Below are 23,088 nucleotides of genomic sequence, written 5' to 3'. Positions count from 1 at the left end.
TTTAATGCAATGTCGCGGCGACCAAAAAAACGTAATTCTGGCGTTTCGAATTTTTTTCCCGCTACGCTGTTTAGCGATCAGGTTAATACTTTTTTTTAATTGATAGATCGGGCGATTCTGAGTGCGGCGATACCAAATATGCGTAGATTTGATATTTTTTTTTATTGATTTATTTTGATTGGGGCGAAAGGGGGGTGATTTAAACTTTTATGTTTTTTTTATTTTTTTCACATTTTTTTAAACTTTTTTTTTTAACTTTTGCCATGCTTCAATAGCCTCCATGGGAGGCTAGAAGCAGGCACAACCCGATCGGCTCTGCTACATAGCAGCGATCTGCTGATCGCTGCTATGTAGCAGAATTGCACGTGTGCTGTGAGCGCCGACCACAGGGTGGCGCTCACAGCGATGGGCAATCAGTAACCATAGAGGTCTCAAGGACCTCTATGGTTACCATTCACAAGCATCGCCGACCCCCGATCATGTGACGGGGGTCGGCGATGACGTCATTTCCGGCCGCCCGGCCGGAAGCGGTAGTTAAATGCCGCTGTCTGCGTTTGACAGCGGCATTTAACTAGTTAATAGGTGCGGGCAGATCGCGATTCTGCCCACGCCTATTACGGGCACATGTCAGCTGTTCAAAACAGCTGACATGTCCCGGCTTTGGTGCGGGCTCACCGCGGAGCCCTGCATCAAAGCAGGGGAGCCGGCATCGGACGGTATAGTACGTCCGATGCCGGTAAGGGGTTAATAAAGGGAGATGTGTTGAAAATTTTGTTTCCATTTTTTCATAATTTTCTTCTCATTAACATGCCTATAGATCCTGTGGTTTACATATTTCCACAATTTTCCTTCACCATATTGCATTTTAATATACAGGACTGTGCAAAATGTTTTGGGCAGGTGTGAAACATGTTGCAAAGTAAGACTGAGTTCAAAAGTAGAAGTGTGAATAGTTTGTTTATCAGTTAACACATTTGAAAGCAAATGAACAAGAAATCTTAATCAATTCAATATTTGGTGTGGCCACAATTTGCACTCTGTGCCTTCAAAGCTGCATAATTTCTTCTATATACGCTTGCACACAGTTTTTGAAGGAACTCGGCAGGGAGTTTGCTTCAAATATCTTAGAGAACTTTACACAAATCTTCTGTGGATGTAGGCTTGTGCAGATCCATCTGTCTCAACTCGTAATCCGTAATCCCAGACTGTCTAGATGTTGTGATCAGGGCTTTATGGGGGAACATTTAATCTCTTTCAGAACTCCTTGTTTTCTTTAATGTCATGGACCAGATACCATGGCAAAACTGAGCATAGCAGCAAGACACAAGATAGTAGTTATACTACATCTGCAAGATCCCTTTCAGGGCAAAGATTTCAAAGCAGACTGGGCTTTCAAGGTGTCCTGTTCAAGCTAATTTGAAGAAGCTCCAAGAAATGGGCAACATTGAAGGCCAGAGGCACAGCCAAGGATACAGATGAAAGACACATCATGCTTTCTTCCCTTTAAAATTAGAAGATGCTCAGCAATGCAATTAGCTCAAAACTGGCAGCAAGCAATGGGAACTATCTGCAACCATTTGCTGTTTGGAGAAATCTGGCCATATGTGTTATTTTTTAAGAATTTCTGCCAGAATACTATACCTTCAACATAGAAACAAGGCCAAATCACTCAACTGTGCAAAAAAACATAGGAAATGGGGTGCAGAAAAATGACAGCCTGCGATGAGTCAAAATTCAAATTATTTGGATGCAAGAAGGCAATTTACAGTATTTGTTAAAGGAAGGTAGACTTTACAGTAAGGAGGGTCTGCAAGCAACAATGAAGCAGGGTGGGTTCCTCTCAAGTTTGGGGCTACATTTCAGCAAATGGAGTTAGAGATTTGGTCAGTATTAATGGTGTTCTCAATTCTGAAAAAAGGCAGGCAGCTATTTAGCCATTATGCAGTACTATATCAGGGAGGCATCTAATTGGCTCCAAATTTGTTTTGCAACAGGACAATAAGTCCAAACATATAGCCAATGTAATTTAGAACTATTATCAGTGAAGACAAGAACAAGGAGTCCAGAAAGTGCTGATATGGCCCCCACAGAGCCCCGATCTCGACATTGAATCTGTGAGGTATTGTTTGAAAAGACAGGAGGATTTGTGCAAGTGACATCCATATAAGATCGGTGGTTAGCTCTCCAAGATATTTGTAACTACCTTTGTGCAGAGTTCCTTCAAAAACTGTGTAAATGTAGAATTTATGCTTGGGTAAACCCTTTGCTAAGTATTGTTTTCCACAGTGCAAAATAATAATAGCAGATACGCACCTCCTGCATCAGCGATGTTGGCATTGGGCCTCCTATCAATTGTTTGATATTGTTATACCATGTGAGCCAGTCAGACAGTTGGTGACTGGTAGTTCTCTGCACTTTCTATACTTTCTTTGCACATCTGAATTACATCCTAGAGAAATGAGAGAATAGTAACCTCTGATAGTTAGCAGACCTCATGCGGCGTAGCAATGTCATGCAAGTGCCAGAAGATTCCACGCCTGCACCACTGGAACAGTGCCAGTGTGGGAGTTATCTGTAATAATTATATTATACTGAAGAATACATTATATAAAAAGGGGTTGTCCAAGTAGCAGACAACCTCTTTAATGTGTACATTATGCAATCTTTAATGTGGCCATGTTGCGATTGCTACTGCTCAAGTTATGGACCATAACAATAAAAACCATACCTTATATTAGAACCAAAAAAAGGTGAGACATTTTTATAATTGGGTTAATATAGAATTGTCTTGGAATGAGGTGCAATCTAATAGCAATTACATGTTCTGATGCCTAATACTAAAGATGCAACATTGAGGGTACTAGCATCGTTGGAGCAGAATGTTTATTTTGATCTTTTTTTTGTTTCAGTTTTTCACTTTTCTTATTTTTATTTTTCTGCAAATTCAATTTGAATCCATGGGAAATGTTACAGTAAGCATACAGATGTTTGAAAAGCTCAGTTTCTTTCGCCTGGAGTAGCTCGTCTGCAGCCATTTTTTGTATGTTTACCAAAGGGACTAGAGGAGTAGACCTGCACCAGATGGCCACCTGTAGAAGCAACCCATATGGCCTTGTCTGTTTAAGGAAAAAATCTGCTGGAGAAACATTATATCAAGCTCCCTTTTGTCAGACGAGACTGTAATGTGCTTTAAATTTTAGATGTTCTGAAAACCTCTTACCTTACATTTATGTTTAGACCTGAAAGGTTTCGTAATGAGAAGCCGTTAAGCTGAGAATGCAAAGTAAACTTTGAAACTACTTTCCGACAGACAGTAAACCGTGTGGGATTCAGAACATCTGGACTGGGACTACTGCAAATCATTAAGTAAAACTCCGAATACACAGCATGCTGCACTTAATTTTTGCGTGCTAGACTGTTTATTTTTGTTGTGCAATACTTCTGTATAATTAAAAGATGCTAGTGAGTCTGTTCTTATACATAGGTAAAATTTAGTGCTATGCAAAATGGCTACTGATTAAGAAATTTGATGGAACAAATTAAAATGGCTATCATCACCAAATATTAAAAGTATGTAATGATATAAACTCTAACTCATATTTGTTTTCAAAGTCTTTCAATAGTTACTGACCTCAGCTAACATGTGCAAAATGCTCACCATAAGCTAGCATGTGTTTTAAGAAAAAAAAAGTTATTTTCTTCCAACAGTATGAAATACATATCTTAAATAATAGTGTAAAAATACATTCCATTACCTTGGGTGACCAAATGTCTTAGTTTAAACTAACTAATTAAATCCTGACTCTTGGGTAGAGATGGGCGGACCCCTGGCTGTTTGGGTCAGGCAAGTTCGGGTACCAGAACAGTACCGAACCCCATTCATTTGAAGAGGGGGCCCTAGCATCCAGTGTTTGCCACAATGTCATGTGCATGACAGCATGGCAAACACTGCTTCTGATTGTTGGTCAGACAGACATGGTTCCCACGCTGTCAAATGACAGCATGAGCCCACAGCTAAGATCAGAGGTAAAAAGTTTACCTCCAGTCACTAGCGGCAGCTGATGGGACTGCTGCTCCCGTCAGCCGATGCCTGCTGCCACCAATAACACTGCGAGCCATAGCAGCTGATTGGAGTATTCATCAGCCGACGACCACTCTCTAAATAAATAATAAAAAAAAAAAAACTGTGTGGGTTCCCATGTATTTTTGATAACCAGCCAGGCAAAACTGACAGCTGGGGGCTGCAACCCTCAGCTGTCAGCTTTATCAAGGTTGGTTGTTAACAATAGAGGGGTCCCCATGCCTTTTTTTTAAATTAATTAAATAAATAATAACAAAAACGGCGTGGGGCCCCCCATTTTTGACAACCAGCCTTGCTAAAGCAGACAGCTGGGGCTGGTATTTTCAGGCTGATAAGGGGCCATAAATATTGCCCCCCAGCCTTTAAATAGCAGCCTGCAGCCACCCCAGAAAAGGCATAGCTATTGCTTTGCCTTGCTCGTCCCTCTTTCCCTGTAGCAGTGGCAAGTGGAGTTCATTTGTTGGGTTGATGTCACCATTGTATTTACTGATTACATCAATCTCACGGATTAGTGAGATGTCTATAACACACCTATCCATTACTAATCCTATTGTTATATTGGAAAATAAACACACAGCCAAAGTAAAGGCTTTAATTTGAAATAAAAATGAAACACTTTAACTTTTTTTATTTAAAAATAACAAGCACAGTTATACTCACCTAACACCCATTCCATTGAGTCTCTTGTCTCATGTACTAAAACAAAAACCAACAATATCCCTCACCTGTCCGACGTTCTGTCTCATGCCACAATCCATGTCTGGTAATTACTAGGTTTCAACATGGATTGTGCAAGATTTGACCATTTAGGCTGAGAAGCACTGATGAATGAGCTGCTGCAAGCGCAGCATCAGTGAACACAGTGACCACATCGAGATTACCACAGATCACTGAAGCTACATTCCCAGCCAGGCCAATGAACTGGGATGACCTCCCTCCAGGGAGGTCACCGCTAGCACTGTGAGGAACAGTCTCACGGTGCAGAGGTGAGTTCATCGGGAGAGTTGCACTATGGTGAATTTGGACTGCAGTGAGCTTTCCTCAGCAGCAGCTCATTCACCAGTGGTTTTCAGCCTGGACGGTCGCATCTTGGCACCGTCCATGTTGAAAACTAGTAATCCCCAGACATGGGTTACAGCGTGGGACAGAACGTTGGACTGGTGAGGGATATTGTTTTTTTTTTATTATTATTACAGGTGACGAGGGATTCAATGGAGTGGGCATTAGGTGAGTCTAACGATGTTTTGTTATTTTTCAATAAAAAGGGAAAAGTATGTTTTGTGATTTCCAATATAAGACTTTATTCTTGCTGTGTTTTTCTTTACACTATAACTATAGGATTATTAATTGATAGGTATCTTATAGAGTCCAAAGGTGACATGAACCCCCCAAATATGAACCACCACTTGCCCTGTAGTGGTGGCAAGAGCCAGGCAAAGTAACAAAATTAATAGATGTGCCTTTTCTTGGGTGGCTGCAGGCTGCTATTTTTAGACAGTGGGGTGGCAATATTCATGGCCCCTTAGCAGCCTGAGAATACCAGCCCCCAGCTGTCTGCTTTAGCAAAACTGGTTGTCAAAAATGGGAGAAACCCCACACCATTTTTAACACCTATCTGACCTTGGACGGGATAGTACGTCCAAGGTCAGATCCCCTGCTTTGATGCAGGGCTCCGCGGTGAGCCCGCACCAAAGCCGGGACATGTCAGCTGTTTTGAACAGCTGACATGTGCCCGTAATAGGCGCGGGCAGAATCGCGATCTGCCCGCACCTATTAACTAGTTAATTGCCGCTGTCAAACGCAGACAGCGGCATTTAACTACCGCTTCCGCTTGGCCGGAAATGACGTCATCGCCGACCCCCATCACATGATCAGGGGTAGGCGATGCGTCTCCATTGTAACCATAGAGGTCCTTGAGACCTCTATGGTTACTGATCGCCGGTGGCTGTGAGCGCCACCCTGTGGTCGGCGCTCACAGCACACCTCCATTTCTGCTACATAGCAGCGATCAGCAGATCGCTGCTACGTAGCAGAGGCGATAGCGTTGTGCCTGCTTCTAGCCTCCCATGGGGGCTATTGAAGCATGGCAAAAGTAAAAAAAAAAAGTTGAAAAAAATGTTAAAAAAATAAAAAAAATATAAAAGTTTAAATCACCCCCCTTTCGCCCCAATCAAAATAAATCAATAAAAAAAATATCAAATCTACACATATTTGGTATCGCCGCGCTCAGAATCGCCCGATCTATCAATTAAAAAAAAGTATTAACCTGATCGCTAAACAGCGTAGCGGGAAAAAAATTAGAAACACCAGAATTACGTTTTTTTGGTCGCCGCGACATTGCATTAAAATGCAATAACGGGCGATCAAAAGAACGTATCTGCACCGAAATGCTATCTTTAAAAACGTCATCTCGGCACGCAAAAAATAAGCCCTCAACCGACCCCAGATCACGAAAAATGGAGACGCTACGAGTATCGGAAAATGGCGCAATTTTTTTTTTTTTTTTTAGCAAAGTTTGGAATTTTTTTTCACCACTTAGGTAAAAAATAACCTAGTCATATTAGGTGTCTACGAACTCGTACTGACCTGGAGAATCATAATGTCAAGTCAGTTTTAGCATTTAGTGAACCTAGCAAAAAAGCCAAACAAAAAACAAGTGTGGGGCTGCACTTTTTTTGCAATTTCACCGCACTTGGAATTTTTTTCCCGTTTTCTAGTACACGACATGCTAAAACCAATGATGTCGTTCAAAAGTACAACTCGTCCCGCAAAAAATAAGCCCTCACATGGCCAAATTGACGGAAAAATAAAAAAGTTATGCCTCTGGGAAGGAGGGGAGTGAAAAACAAACACGGAAAAATGAAAAATCCCATGGTCATGAAGGGGTTAAAAATGTATTTAAATAATTAAAAAAAAACAGTGTGGGGACCACTGTATTCTTGATAACCAGCCTAGCTGAAGCTGACAGCTGCAAGTTGCAGCCTGCAGTTGTCAGTTTGGTGTGGCTGGTTATCAGAAGTACAGGGGAACTCACATATTTTTTTTTCATTATTTATTTAGACCACAGGTGGCAGGTGAAGAATACACTCATCAGCCGCCCCCTGTTCACACTGTTACTGGCGGCAGCATGAGTCAGCTAATAGGAGCAGTAGTTCCACCAGCAGACGCTAGTAACCAGAGGTAAACTTTTTATATCCGATCACAGCTATGGGCTCATGCTATCATTTTTACCGCCAATCAGAAGCAGTTTTTGACACGCTGTCATGCGCATGACAGTGTGACAAACACCGGATGTTCGGGGTGCCAAGCTCAAACAGTAACACGGACCTCTTGTTGAAGTCCATGTTCGGTGTCCATCCCCAAACAGTAGGTGTTTGTTACAGATGCCGAACTTTACTCTTCAGGTTCACCCCTCTCTGTTCTTCGCAACTACCCAATTTCCTTCATTTTTACACATAGAAATACTTCATCTACTAAGAAAAACAGAGCCCTGAAGGAGTATACATTTTTAGAAGGACAGTGATTGTGCTTATGCTAGATTTAAATAAATAAATATCTGTAATAAAATATGATAATTTAACCCCTTCATGACCTTGGGATTTTTCGGTTTTTTGTGTTCGTTTTTCACTCCCTTCCTTGCCAGAGCCATAACTTTTTTATTTTTCCGTCTATTTGGCCATGTGAGGGCTTATTTTTTGCGGGACGAGTTGTACTTTTGAACAACATCATTGGTTTTAGCATGTCGTGTACTATAAAACGGGGAAAAAATTCCAAGTGCGGTGAAATTGCAAAAAAAGTGCAATCCCACACTTGTTTTTTGTTTGGCTTTTTTGCTAGGTTCACTAAATGCTAAAACTGACCTGACATTATGATTCTCCAGGTCAGTACGAGTTCATAGACACCTAACATGACTAGGTTATTTTTTACCTAAGTGGTTAAAAAAAATTCCAAACTTTGCTAAAAAAAAAAAAAAAATTGCGCCATTTTCCGATACTCGTAGCGTCTCCATTTTTCATGATCTGGGGTCGGTTGAGGGCTTATTTTTTGCGTGCCGAGATAACGTTTTTAACGATACCATTTTGGTGCAGATACGTTCTTTTGATCGCCCGTTATTGCATTTTAATGCAATGTCGCGGCGACCAAAAAAACGTAATTCTGGCGTTTCAAATTTTTTTCTCACTACGCCGTTTAGCGATCAGGTTAATGCTTTTTTTTCATTGATAGATTGGGCGATTCTGAACGCGGCAATACCAAATATGTGTAGATTTGATTTTTTTTTATTGATTTATTTTGATTGGGGCAAAGGGGGGTGATTTAAACTTTTATATTTTTTTTATTGTTTTCACTTTTTTGTTCACTTTTTTTTTTTACTTTTGCCATGCTTCAATAGCCTCCATGGGAGGCTAGAAGCAGGCACAACGCGATCGCCTCTGCTACATAGCAGCAATCTGCTGTTCGCTGCTATGTAGCAGAAAATCAGGTGTGCTGTGAGCGCCGACCACAAGGTGACGCTCACAGCTACCGGCGATCAGTAACCATAGAGATCTCTAGGACCTCTATGGTTACCATTCCGTAGCATCGCCGACCCCCGATCATGTGACGGGGGTCGGCGATGACGTCATTTCCAGCCGCCCGGCCGGATGCGGTAGTTAAATGCCGCTGTCTGCGTTTGACAGCGGCATTTAACTAGTTAATAGGCGCGGGCAGATCGAGATTCTGCCCGCACCTATTACGGGCACATGTCAGCTGTTCAAAACAGCTGACATGTCCCGGCTTTGATGCGGGCTCACCGCCGGAGCCCGCATCAAAGAGGGGCTTCTGACCTCGGACGTACTATCCCGTCCGAGGTCAGAAAGGGGTTAAAGTACGTTGAACAGTTGTGCTCAAAAGTTTACATACCCCTGCAGAATTTTTGTTTTCTTGGCCTTTTTTCAGAGAATGTGAATAATAACACCAAAACTTTTTCTCCACCCATGGTTAGTGGTTGGGGGAAGCCATTCATTGTCAAACTACTGTGTTTTCTCTTGTTAAATCATAATGACAACCCAAAGCATCCAAATGACCCTGATCAAAAGATTACATACCCTGGTGGTTTTGGCCTGATACCATGCACAGAAGCTGACACAAATGGGTTTGATTGGCTACTAAAGGTAACATCCTCACCTGTGACCTGTTTACTTGTAACCAGTGTGTGTGCATAAAAGCTGAGTGAGTTTCTGGGTTACAGACAGACTCTTGCATCTTTCATCCAGCCACTGACATATCTGGATTGTGAGCACAGCCATAAATTATAGGATTCAAATGTTTCATTTAGTCTTATTGCCACAAGTGTGTACAGTCCAGCCCCTAGATAAGCAGGCTGCCTTTTAGTAACATTTGTGAAAGAATGGCTAGTTCTAAAAAACTCACTGAATTCAAGTTAGATCGATCCTGTATTTAGATGCCATCAGTTGAACAATTCAGTTTGTGGCGCTTCTTCCCTCCTAAATTTTCTACAGTCACCTACGAGTGATAATAATGAAAAGAGGAAGAATTTAGCAACCATTGCATCTCCGCCATGAAGTGGGAAACGACATAAAGTTACAGGCACTGTTTTTAATGGCTTATCAGCTGCGTGCTTTACATCACTTAGCACAATGCCAAGCATCGGATGAAGTGGCATAAAGCATGTCGCTGCTGGATTCAGGAGCAATGGAAACGTGTTTTGTAGAGTAACTAATCACACTTCTGTATCCAGCAAGCTCATGGATGAATGCGGGTTTGGTTTATGCTTGGAGAATGTTACCTGATTGACTGCATTTTTTTACATTAACTGAATATTGTCCAAACAGTCCAATTCAATAACATTGATCTTAGTGTTTTCCACGAAGTAACATAGTAACATAGTAACATAGTTAGTAAGGCCGAAAAAAGACATTTGTCCATCCAGTTCAGCCTATATTCCATCATAATAAATACCCAGATCTACGTCCTTCTACAGAACCTAATAATTGTAATAAGTGTCAGTTTTTTTTTCACGCGCAGCACTTGGACCGTCATGTGAAAGTGCCGTAGCGCTTGGAGGAATCTACTCATAACTTCTTTTTAGGATCCTTTTAAGTAAACCAACTTTTGTCATTTCTGATACAAACATATTAAACATCACAAAGTTTATTGCCTTGAAAATTTCAACATATTGTTATTTTCATGCGAATTCATGGGATCAAAATGGTGTTGGCTTGTAAATATGTCTCTACATGCTCTTCTAAAATGTAAGTAATTTGTTCGGGAATAATTCCCACTTCCTAGTATTTTGCATTCCATAAACCATGGTACGTTTTACTTACCTAGTTCCGTTTGATGCACCGTAAGTCGTTGTAATGTATGACACAGTAACATTGTTTCTAAGACTGAAAAAAAGACAGAAGTCCATTCAGTTCAGCCTATTATCCTGCAATGTCAAACATTATGTACTGTATGTCATATATTAGACATTCATAGTCATTGCAGCAAGGAGCCCAAGGTGACAAGAGTCACACGTGCTTCTTCTCACATCCACTGTATGTACCAATAAGTAGTAAGCTTATAGAGGGAACGAAGAGGTAAAGGACATATTCTCTCACGTCTGGCCTTAATACATTGTCACTTTGTCAGCCAATCTCAATTTACTTCCTCCTAAAACCAGTTACTGCACAATATACCTGGTGAATAGAGGGCAGGCTGTCAATATGTGATTGGCATAATAAAGTGGGAATAGGAGACTAGTAGGATGAGTAAACATATTAATATAGGAATAAAATACACATGAACCATATTTATTACTACTAATACCGTTTTTTTGTTTCCAGAGCTACATTCATGGGAGCAGCCAGGCTCAGTTTGTCGCAGAATCTCATATTATCCTGCTGCTGAATATCCTTCTGATTACGTAAAATAAGAGCTTTTGTTATTGCTCTGTCGTTTTTAGCAATGATGTAACTGTCATTTTATACCCAGGCTGGAAGGAAGGTAGGTGCTTATAGTTTATAGAGTCGGGACTGTAATCTGCAGGGTTGTTACGAATAATATCTGCAATAATCATTTCAGTGGCGTTCTAATGTAATGTTCTCTGGAGCTGTGTTCTTCAGCTGGGCTGAGCACTGTGCATGGCAGAGACGAATATAGCATATTATTTGTGGGAAAGCATGCACAGTGGCTCGGAGTACAAATAACACTTGTATTAGGCCCCTTTCACACATCAGGTTTTTGCCGTCAGGCACAATCCAGCGAACTTTGAAAAAAACGGATCTAGCAAAAGTTGCCGCCGGATCCGTATTTTTCTCATAGACTTGTATTAGCGTAGGATTGTGACGGATAGCCTCACGTTTCATCCGGCGAAAAACTGATAAAACGTGAGGTGAAATGATGGAATCCGGCGACCGTTTTTTTTACAGAAATAATGCATTTTTTCCATCTCTCTCACTCTCTCTCTCTCCAGTACAGGAAGTCCAAACTCTATCACCAGGATAAATAAAAAAAAAGCCCAATCCAGCAGAAAAACGGATTGGTCGCATCAGTTTTTTACAATTTGCAACAGATCCATTTTTTTTTCAAAATTAGCCGGATTGTGCCTGACGGCTAAAAACTGATGTGTGAAACAGGCGTTAAGGGGGTTTGAGGAAGAATACAAATGCTTGCTTGTAGAAACTGAACCACTTGTGTCCATGGGCTGTGTTTTATTGCAGCTGAGCAAGAGAAGAAGGTAATAAATGGATGCTCAGTGTGAGTCTGACAAATAGGAGTCCTTGATGCTGAGAACATGTGCATGGAGCAATAAAGCGCCTGTGCACCGACTGCTCTAATCACTTTTAGGCCACATGCACACGTTTAGTATTTATAAGCCAAGAGAAACTTCTGTTTATTAACTTTGTAACTTTGACTCTTTAGCCATGTAATAAGCGAAACATATTGGCCCTGATTCATCATAGCAATTTTCGCCAGAATTTTTGTTGTACATTGCATTAAAGCAGTGTTCCCCAACTCCAGTCCTCAAGAGCCACGAACAGGTCATGTTTTCAGGATTTCCTTAGTTTTGCCCAGGTGATAAATGCATTACCTAGAAAGGCAAGAATTCAATCACCTGTGCAATACTAAGGAAATCATGAATACATGAGCTGTTGGTGGCTCTTGAGGAGCGGAGTTGAGGAGCACTGCTTTAGGCCGGTTTCACACGTCAGTGGCTTCGGTACGTGAGGTGACAGTTTCCTCACGTAACGGAGACACTGACTCACGTAGACACATTAAAATCAATGTGTCTCTGCACATGTCACCGTGTTTTCACGGACTGTGTGTCCGTTTGGAAAACACAGAGACATGTCAGTGTTCGCGAGAGCGCACGAATCACACGGACCCATTAAAGTCAATGGGTCCGTGTAAAACACGTACCGCACACGGATGTTGTCCGTGTGCAGTCCGTGTGCCGTGCAGGAGACAGCGCTACTGTAAGCGCTGTTCCCCCCGCGTGTGGTGCTGAAGCCCCATTCATTTCTTCTTCCCAGCAGCGTTCGCTGGAAAGAAGGAATGAATAATCTTTTTTTTTTTATTTATTTTTGTTTTTAAAATAAAGTTGCGGTCACGTGGTGCCGCACATTACAGTGATGAATATGCGGCTCCACCTCCCATAGGGTTGGAGCCGCATATTCATTACTGTAATAAGCGGCACCACGTGACCGCTCATACAGGACAAGCAGCGACGCTGAGAGGATGTACGCGCCGAGGGAGCTGGGTAAGTATTTTAATGCCAGCGGGGTGGAGCACAGGGGGTGGGAGGGGGCAGATTACCGGCAACTTTATTTTAAAAAACAAAATTAAATTAAAAAAAAAAGATTATTCATTCCTTCTGTCCAGCGAACGCTGCTGGGAAGAAGGGATGAATACCGGATTCAGCACCGCACGCAGGGGACAGCGTTTAACTCTAGCGCTGTCTCCTGCACGGTACGTGTGGTCCTCAGTCGGCACACGGGCGGCACACGGCTGCAGCACGTGTGCCACACTGATGTTCAACGTAAGCACACGGACACGGATAATTCCGGTACCGATTTTTCCGGTACCGGAATTATCTGGATGTGTGAGACTGGCCTTAAAGAGTCTGAAAATTTGGGCGCAAGTCTGAACATTGATGAATCAGGGCCATTGTATATTGCTTCTTATTTTTTAGAGACATTAACATAATGCATGCACTATGCTGTTCTGGATAAAACTGCCATTTCTGCATCTGCAATGTATAGGAATCAAGTAGTTTTCATCATTTGTGTTGCTTCATCCTATAAAACTTGTGGTGTGCATGAAATATAAAGAAAGAACAATCCACAATGCAAATGTATGAGAAACCAAAGCACTGATGTATGCAGAATTGTTCTTCTCTCTGTGGAATTACTTACCATTCAGCATTACTGACTCAATAACTATGTTTTTCCTTTTGAGCCAAGTTGTGAGAACATTTTGTTGTTTCATTTCTTTTCTGTTTATTCTTTTGCATAAGAATAATCTAAAATATATGCATACCACCTTCAGAGAAACTTACAGGAAGAAGGGAACTAACCGGTCATGACGCTGGGAACATTCAACATAATCATAACAATAGCCAGGTTGTGTGCATGTAGTATATGGGCTGGGTTCAAACGCCACTAAGGACAACATCTGCAAAGAGTTTTGTATGTTCTCTCCGTGTTTGCGTGGGTTTCCTCCGGGTACTCCGGTTTCCTCCCACATTCCAAAGACATACTGATCAGGAATTTAGATTTTGAGCCCCAACGGGGACAGTGATGATAATATGTGCAAGCTGTAATGCGCTGCGGAATATGTTAGCGCTATATAAAAATAAAGATTATTATTAAAGATTATTATAAAGATTATTATATCGCACACTGATACAGCTGCACCAGCAGGACTTGTGTGCTGTACCTGAAATTTCTTAACAGTGGATATTCCACTGATGAATGGGGAATATAAGTAATTTAACCAATAAAGGCCTCATTTTTAAATTTGACATGCGTCACTTTGACGGTAACAACTCTTTAACGCTTCAACATCTAGTGACCCTATATTGTAAAATACACCCCATCAAGGAATTTATGTGGAGGATTTGTGAGAACCTTGATCCCACACGTTCTTCACGGAATTTTAAAAGATGAGATCATGAAAATAATTAAAAATTATGTTTTTTTTACTAAAAAATGTTTTTGTCTTGCATTTTTCATTTTCATAAGGGTAACAGTAAAAAATGGCTGCAAATACCCTAAATGCCAAAAAATAGGTGCTCAGGAGAAAAAAGAAAGCCATAAAGATGATGAACTCCGGCACTCAAATAAGACTTTTTGTGAAAACAAGGTGATTTTATTATATCCAAAAATATTGTGAATTCAAGAAAAAAAGAGGAAATACAGACACCAATTTACAACGTTTTGGCTAACAAGCCTTTCTCAAGTAATGTATGTTTCTGCAAAAAAAGAACAAGACTTATGTCAAGATACATATAATAATTAGAAAGGAAAAGTCATTTTCTTTTTAATTACCGTATATACTCGAGTATAAGCCGACCCGAGTATAAGCCGACCCCCCCTAATTTTGCTACAAAAAACTGGGAAAACTTATTGACTCGAGTATAAGCCTAGGGTGGAAAATGCAGCAGCTGCCGGTGAATTTCAAAAATAAAAATAGATGCTCCATACCGTTCATTATTGCCCCATAGCTGTGCCATATAGTGCTCTGCACTGTTCATTATTGCCCCATAGCTGTGCCATATAGTGCTCTGCACCGTTCATTATTGCCCCATAGCTGTGCCATATAGTGCTCTGCACCGTTCATTATTGCCCCATAGCTGTGCCATGTAGTGCTCTGCACCGTTCATTATTGCCCCATAGCTGTGCCATATAGTGCTCTGCACCGTTTATTATTGCCCCATAGATGTACCATAGAAAGCTGTGCCATTGCTGCTGCTGCTGCTGCAATAATAAAAAAAAAAAAACAAATGCCATACTCACCTCTCTTGCTTGCAGCTCCTCGGCGTCCCGGCGTCTCTCCGCACTGACTGATCAGGCAGAGGGCGCCGCGCACACTATATGCGTCATCGCGCCCTCTGACCTGCACAGTCAGTGCAAGAGGACGCGAAGACAGAGCGGCGCCCGGCGTGTGGAACTTGGACAGATGTATATGTAATACTTACCTGCTCCCGGACAGCTAGTCTTCGGTGCCGCAGCCTCTTCCTCTATCAGCGGTCACCGTTACCGCTCATTAGAGAAATGAATATGCGGCTCCACCCCTATGGGAGTGGAGACCATATTCATTTCTCTAATGAGCGGTCCCACGTGACCACTGAACAGGGGAAGAGCTGCGGCACCCGGAGACCGTGTGACAGGCAGGGGGAGTGTCAGGACCGCCGGGACTAGGTGAGTATGCCTCAGCGCCCTCTCCCCCTCACCCGCCGACCCCACCGCCGACCGTGACTCGAGTATAAGCCGAGAGGGGCACTTTCAGCCCAAAAATTTGGGCTGAAAATCTCGGCTTATGCTCGAGTATATACAGTATTATATGTGTCTTGACATAAGTCCTGTTCTTTTGTCTGGAATAGATTACGGACACCATGTTGCATTTGGAGAGCCACCGAGGTTCCAAAACAGCAGAAACCCCCTCAAGTGACATCATTTTGGAAATTACAACTCTCTAAGAATTCCTCTAGGGGAATAGTGAGCACTTTAACCCTACATGTATTTCACAGAATTGTATCATTTTGGACTGTGAAATTGAAAAATTACATTTCCTCCACTAAAATGTTCTTTTAGCCCCAAGTTTTTAATTTTCAAAAGGGCTAATAGGAGAAAGTGCACCCCAAAATTTGTTATGTAATTTCTTCTTTGTACAACAATACCTGCTCATGCTCCAGACCTGGACTAAAGCATTTGCCAACTCCTGGACAGTCTGTGGTGCGACGTTGGTGCATGGTGCAAAACATGATGTCCCAGATGTGTTCAATCGGATTAAGATCTGGGGAACGGGTGGGCCAGTTCATAGCTTCAATGCCTTCATTTTGCAGGAACTGCTGACACACTCCAGCCACATGAAGTTTAGCATTGTCCTGCATTAGGAGGAATCCAGGCCAAACGCACCAGCATATGGCCTCACAAGGGGTCAGTGGTTCTCATCTCGGTACCTAATGGCAGTCAGTCTACCTCTGGCGAGCACATGGAGGGCTGTGTGACCTTCCAAGGAAATGCCACCCCACACCATTATTGACCCACTGCCAAACCGGTCATGCTGAAGGCATGCTGATGGCGTCTCCAGACTCTGTCACGTCTGTCACATATTCTCAGTGTAAATCTTCTTTCATCTGTGAAGAGCACAGGGTGCCAGTGGTGAATTTGCCAGTCCTGGTGTTCTGTGGCAAATGCCAAGCATCCTGCAGGGTGTTGGGCTGTGAGCACAACCCCCATCTGTGAGGGGCCCTCAGACCATCCTCATGGAGTCGGTTTCTATTTGTGCAGACACATGCACATTTTGTTGCCTGCTGGAGATCATTTTGCAGGGCTCTGGCAGTGCTCCTCCTTTTCCTCCTTGCACAAAGGCTGAGGTATAGGTCCTGCTGCTGGGTTGTTGCCCTCCTATGGCCCCCTCCACATCTCCTGATGTACTGGCCTGTCTCCTGGTAGCGCCTCCAGCCTCTGGACACTACGCTGACAGACACAGCAAACCTTCTTGCCACAGCTCGTATTGATGTGCCATCCTGGATGAACTGCACTACCTGAGCCACTTGTGTGGGTTGTATAGTCTGTTTCATGCTACCACAAGTGTGAAAGCACAACCAACATTCAAAAGTGGCCAAAACATCAGCCAGAAAGCATTGGTACTGAGATGTGGTCTGTGGTCCCCACCAGTAGAACCACTCCATTATTGAGTATGTCTTGATAATTGCCAATAATTTTCATCTGTTGTCTATTTCATTTGCACAACAGCATGTGAAATTTATTGTCAGTGTTGCTTCTTAAGTGGACAGTTTAATTTCACAGAAGTTTGATTGACTTGGAATTATATGCTGTTGTTTAAGTGTTCCCTTTATTTTTTAGAGCAGTGTATATACAGCTCTGGCAAAAATTAAGAGACCACTGCAAACTTTTCAGTTTGTCTGATTTTTCTCTTCATTAGTATATTTTTGAGTAAAATGTAAATTGCTCTTTCATTCTGTAAACTACTGACACTGTCTCCGAAGTTCCAGGCAATAATTTTTGTATTTATTTTTTAAAAATGAGAAATGGTCAAAATAACAAAAAAAATCATTGCTTGCAGACCTCAAATAATGCAAAAAAATCATAATCATTTAGAAACAAAAATACTAATGTTTTAACTCAGGAAGAGCTCAAAAATCAATATTTTGTGGAATAACCATGATTTTTAATCACAGCTCTCATGCATCTTGGCATGCATTCCACCAGTCCACTTCTTTTGGATGACCTTATGCCACTCCTGGTACAAATATGTAAGCAGTTCTTCTTTGTTTGATGGCTTGTGACTAGCCATCTTCCTCTTGATTATATTCCAGAGGTTTTCAATGGGGTTCAGGTCTGGAGATTGGGCTTACCATGACAGGGATTTGATGTGGTGGTCCTTCATCCACACCTTGATTGACCTAGCTGTGTGGCATGGTGCATTGTCCTGTTGGAAAAAAACAGTCCTCAGAGTTGGGGAACATTGCCTAAGCAATAGGAATCAACTGTATTTCCAGGATAACCTTGTATGCGGCTTAATTCATACGTTTTTAATAAAGAACAACCTGCCCAATTCCAGCCTTGCTGAAGCATCCCCAGATCATCACCGATCCTCCACCAAATTTCACAGTGGATGCAAGAAACTGTGGCTTGTACGCCTCTCCTGTTCTTCGTCTAACCATTAGATGACCAGGTGTTGGGCAAAGCTGAAAATTAGACTCATCAGAAAAGATTACGTTACTCCAGTCCTCTATGGTCCAATCCTTATGGTCTTTGGCAAACTTCAGCCTGGCTCTCCTTTGCTTCTCATTAATGAAAGGCTTTTTTCTAGCTTTACATGACTTGAATTCTGCCTCAAGGAGCCTGTTACGAACTGTTCTTGCCGTGCACTTCACCCCAGCTGCCATTTGCCATTCCTTTTGTAGGTCACTTGATGTCATCCTGCAGTTGCTGAGTGACATTCCAATAAGATGACTGTCATTTTGGTCAGTGGAGAGTCGTTTTTGCCCTCTGCCAGTCTGTAGCTTTGTTATCCCCAATATCTGCTGCTTGACCTTGTTGTAATGGACTGCCTTCTTAGAAATTTTAAGGATGGAGGTAATATGACACTCACTGTGTCCCTCTGCTTGTAAAGCCAGAATTGAGCCCTTCTTTTCCTCACTCAAGACTTTTCTTTTCAACTCCTTTGGCATGGTTAACAGTTATGTTTTCATTTCTATTACTTTGGGATATTACTATCACTTGTTTTGCCAGCCAGCTTGTCCTATTGCAAGAGGATTGTGAACACCACAGCAGTGTTTTTTACACTTTCCTTTGGTAAATATGATTTGGTTCAGGTGATCACCTAATCAGTAGCACATTAAGTAGAGTGAGGTGGAATGTAATGGCTGTCTATTTACATAGATAAATAGAAAGAAGAAAAGCCCGCAATTAAGCAGACACGTAGTGCAAAATCACAGCAGGAGCCGACAGCATAGAATAGATGGATTACAAACAGTAAATACACATACAGTAGAATAGGTAGATATACAGATTTCAGTGACAAATACAATTAGTACAGTGTGTGCAGCGTACTGTACATGTACAGTACATAATTATTGAAAGATTATTTTTCAGAAAATAATGGCGTGGGCTCCCTTGTAATTTTCTTAACCAGCAGAGGGAAAGCCGTTGTTAATAACCTGGGAAGGGGGTAATACCCATGGAGCTTTCCAGGCTATTAAGATCAGCTCACAACTGTATATTTAGTCTTTACTGGCTATTAAATGAACGACCCTCAAAAAAATGACTTAGGGTCCCCCTATATTTAACCCCTTCCCGACCCATGACGTCACGTAGGCGTCATGAAAGTCGGTGCCAATCCGACCTGTGACGCCTATGTGGCGTCATGGAAAGATCGCGTCCCTGCAGATCGGGTGAAAGTGTTAACTCCCATTTCACCCGATCTGCAGGGACAGGGGGAGTGGTAGTTTAGCCCAGGGGGCTTCACCCCCCCGTGGCTACGATCGCTCTGATTGGCTGTTGAAAGTGAAACTGCCAATCAGAGCGATTTGGAATATTTCACCTATTAAAACTGGTGAAATATTACAATCCAGCCATGGCCGATGCTGCAATATCATCGGCCATGGCTGGAAACACTGATGTGCCCCCACCCCACCCCACCGATCGCCCCCCCAGCCCTCCGATCTGTCCGGTACACTGCTCCGGCTCTCCTCCGTCCTGTGCTCCGCTCCCCCCGTGCTCTTGTCCGCTCCCCCCCGTGCTCCAATCACCCCCCCATGCTCCAATCACCCCCCCTGCACTCCGATCCACCCCCCGTGCTCCGTTCCACCCCCTGTGCTCCGTTCCACCCCCTCATGCTCCGTTCCACCCCCCCATGCTCCGATCCCCCCCCAGTGCTGCCCCCCACCCCATCATAATTACCAATCCTGCCGGGGTCCGTCCGTCTTCTCCCTGGGCGCCGCTATCTGCCAAAATGGCGGGCGCATGTGCAGTGCGCCCGCCGAATCTGCCGGCTGGCAGATTCGTTCCAAAGTGTATTTTGATCACTGAGATATAATCTATCACAGTGATCAAAATAAAAAAAAAATAAATGACCCACTAAATAAATAAATAAATAAATAAATTTTTCCACTAATGGTAGAATAGGGTTAGGGGTAGGGTTAGGGCTAGGGTTAGGGCTAGTGTTAGGGGTAGGGTTAGGGCTAGGGTTAGGGTTAGGGCTAGGGTTAGGGTTAGGGCTAGGGTTAGGGCTAAGGTTAGGGGTAGGGTTAGGGGTAGGGCTAGGGTTAGGGCTAGGGTTAGGGTTAGGGCTAGGGTTAGGGTTTCGGTATGTGCACACGTATTCTGGTCCTCTGCGGATTTTTCCGCTGCGGATTTGAAAAATCCGCAGTGCTAAACCGCTGCGGATTTATGGCGGATTTACCGCGTTTTTTCTGCGCATTTCACTGCGGTTTTACAACTGCGATTATCTATTGGAGCAGTTGTAAAACCGCTGCGGAATCCGCAGAAAGAAGTGACATGCTGCGGAATGTAAACCGCTGCGTTTCCGTGCAGTTTTTCTGCAGCATGTGTACAGCGATTTTTGTTTCCCATAGGTTTACATTGAACTGTAAACTCATGGGAAACTGCTGCGGATCCACAGCGTTTTCCGCAGCGTGTGCACATACCTTTAGAATTAGGCTATGTGCACACGGTGCGGATTTGGCTGCAGATCCGCAGCAGTGTTCCATCAGGTTTACAGTACCAAGTAAACCTATGGAAAACCAAATCCGCTGTGCCCATGGTGCGGAAAATACCGCGCGGAAACGCAGCGTTGTATTTTCCGCAGCATGTCAATTCTTTGTGCGGATTCCGCAGCATTTTACACCTGTTCCTCAATAGGAATCCGCAGGTGAAATCCGCACAAAAAACACTGGAAATCCGCGGAAAATCCGCAGGTAAAACGCAGTGCCTTTTTCAAAAATGATGCTGAAAAATCTCACACGAATCCGCAACGTGGGCACATAGCCTTAGGGTTAGGGTTGGAATTAGGGTTACGGTTAGGGTTGTGGTTAGGGGTGTGTTGGGGTTAGGGTTGTGATTAGGGTTACGGCTACAGTTGGGATAAGGGTTAGGGGTGTGTTGGAGTTAGAATTGAGGGGTTTCCACTGTTTAGGCACATCAGGGGTCTCCAAACGCAACATGGCGCCACCATTGATTCCAGCCAATCTTGTATTCAAAAAGTCAAATGGTGCTCCCTCAATTCCGAGCCCCGACATGTGCCCAAACAGTGGTTTACCCCCACATATGGGGTACCAGCATACTCAGGATAAACTGCGCAACAATTACTGGGGTCCAAATTCTCCTGTTACCCTTGTGAAAGTAAAAAAATGCTTGCTAAAACATCATTTTTGAGGAAAGAAAAATGATTTTTTATTTTCACGGCTCTGCGTTGTAACCGTCTGTGAAGCACTTGGGGGTTCAAAGTGCTCACCACATATCTGTATAAGTTCCTTGGGGGGTCTAGTTTCTAAAATGGGGTCACTTTCTACTGTTTAGGCACACCAGGGGCTCTGCAAACGCAACGTGACGCCCGCAGACCATTCCATCAAAGTCTGCATTTCAAAAGTCACTACTTCCCTTCTGAGCCCCGACGTCTGCCCAAACAGTGGTTTACCCCCACACATGGGGTATCAGCGTACTCAGGAGAAACTGGACAACAAATATTAGGGTCCAATTTCTCCTGTAACCCTTGGGAAAATAAAAAATTCTGGGCTAAATAATTATTTTTGAGGAAAGAAAACGTATTTATTATTTTCACGGCTCTGCATTATAAACTTCTATGAAGCACTTGGGGGTTCAAAGTGCTCACCACACATCTAGATAAGTTCCTTTCGGGGTCTAGTTTCCAAAATGGGGTCACTTGGGGGGGGTTTCTACTGTTTAGCCACATCAGGGGCTCTGCAAACGCAACGTGACGCCTACAGAGCATTCCATCAAAGTCTGCATTTCAAAACGTTTTTCAAAACATCATTTTTGAGGAAAGAAAAATGATTTTTTATTTTCATGGCTCTGCGTTATAAACTTCTGTGAAGCACCTGGGGGTTTAAAGTGCTCAATATGCATCTAGATAAGTTCCTTGGGGAGTCTAGTTTCCAAAATGGGGTCACTTGTGGGGGAGCTCCAATGTTTAGGCACACAGGGGCTCTCCAAACGCGACATGGTGTCCGCTAACGATGGAGATCATTTTTCATTCAAAAAGTCAAATGGCGCTCCTTCCCTTCCGAGCTTTACCATGTGCCCAAACAGTGGTTTACCCCCACATGTGAGGTATTGGTGTACTCAGGAGAAATTGCCCAACAAATTTTAGGATCCATTTTATCCTGTTGCCCATGTGAAAATGAAAAAATTGAGGCTAAAATATTTTTTTTGTGAAAAAAAAGTACTTTTTCATTTTTACGGATCAATTTGTGAAGCACCTGGGGGTTCAAAGTGCTCACTATGCATCTAGATAAGTTCCTTGGGGCGTCTAGTTTCTAAAATGGGGTCATTTGTGGGGGAGCTCCAATTTTTAGGCACGCAGGGGCTCTCCAAACGTGACATGGTGTCCGCTAAAGAGTGCAGCCAATTTTTCATTCAAAAAGTCAAATGGCGCTCCTTCCCTTCCAAGCCCTGCCGTGCGCCCAAACAGTGGTTTACCCAGACATATGAGGTATCAGCGTACTCAGGACAAATTGGACAACAACTTTCGTGGTTCAGTTTCTCCTTTTACCATTGGGAAAATAAAAAAATTGTTGCTAAAAGATAATTTTTGTGACTAAAACGTTAAATGTTCATTTTTTCCTTCCATGTTGCTTCTGCAGCTGTGAAGTACCTGAAGGGTTAATAAACTTCTTGAATGTGATTTTGAGTACCTTGAGGGGTGCATTTTTTAGAATGGTGTCACTTTTGGGTATTTTCAGCCATATAGACCCCTCAAACTGACTTCAAATGTGAGGTGGTCCCTAAAAAAAATGGTTTTGTAAATTTCGTTGTAAAAATGAGAAATCGCTGGTCAAATTTGAACTCTTATAACTTCCTAGCAAAAAAAAAATTTTGTTTCCAAAATTGTGCTGATGTAAAGTATACATGTGGGAAATGTTATTTATTAACTATTTTGTGTCACATAACTCTCTGGTTTAACAGAATAAAAATTCAAAATGTGAAAATTGCCAAATTTTCAAAATTTTCGCCAAATTTCCGTTTTTATCACAAATAAACGCAGAATTTATTGACCTAAATTTACCACTAACATGAAGCCCAATATGTCAC

At 42.6% G+C, this 23,088-nt stretch overlaps 1 protein-coding gene and 1 long non-coding RNA gene across 2 annotated transcripts in view; one reads left to right on the top strand and one right to left on the bottom strand.

The window, feature by feature from the left end:
- Positions 1-23,088, top strand: part of TUSC3 (tumor suppressor candidate 3) — a 489,870-nt gene that overhangs the window by 424,513 nt on the left and 42,269 nt on the right. Inside the window, exon 7 of the mRNA XM_069744425.1 lies at positions 10,909-10,974. Coding sequence (XP_069600526.1) covers positions 10,909-10,974 — 66 coding nt within the window. The remainder of the gene's footprint in view (positions 1-10,908; positions 10,975-23,088) is intronic.
- LOC138656985 (uncharacterized) overlaps positions 9,550-23,088 on the bottom strand; it is a 30,100-nt gene continuing 16,561 nt past the window's right edge. Inside the window, exons 2-3 of the long non-coding RNA XR_011316992.1 lie at positions 10,408-10,470; positions 9,550-9,583 (exon numbers count right to left, since the gene is read on the bottom strand). This is a non-coding gene — a long non-coding RNA (uncharacterized lncRNA). The remainder of the gene's footprint in view (positions 9,584-10,407; positions 10,471-23,088) is intronic.

Source organism: Ranitomeya imitator, chromosome 1 (assembly GCF_032444005.1).
Source record: "Ranitomeya imitator isolate aRanImi1 chromosome 1, aRanImi1.pri, whole genome shotgun sequence".
Taxonomy (NCBI): domain Eukaryota; kingdom Metazoa; phylum Chordata; class Amphibia; order Anura; family Dendrobatidae; genus Ranitomeya; species Ranitomeya imitator.
The sequence above is the reverse complement of the archived record's forward strand: the minus strand, read 5'-3'. Positions and strand labels throughout refer to the sequence as shown.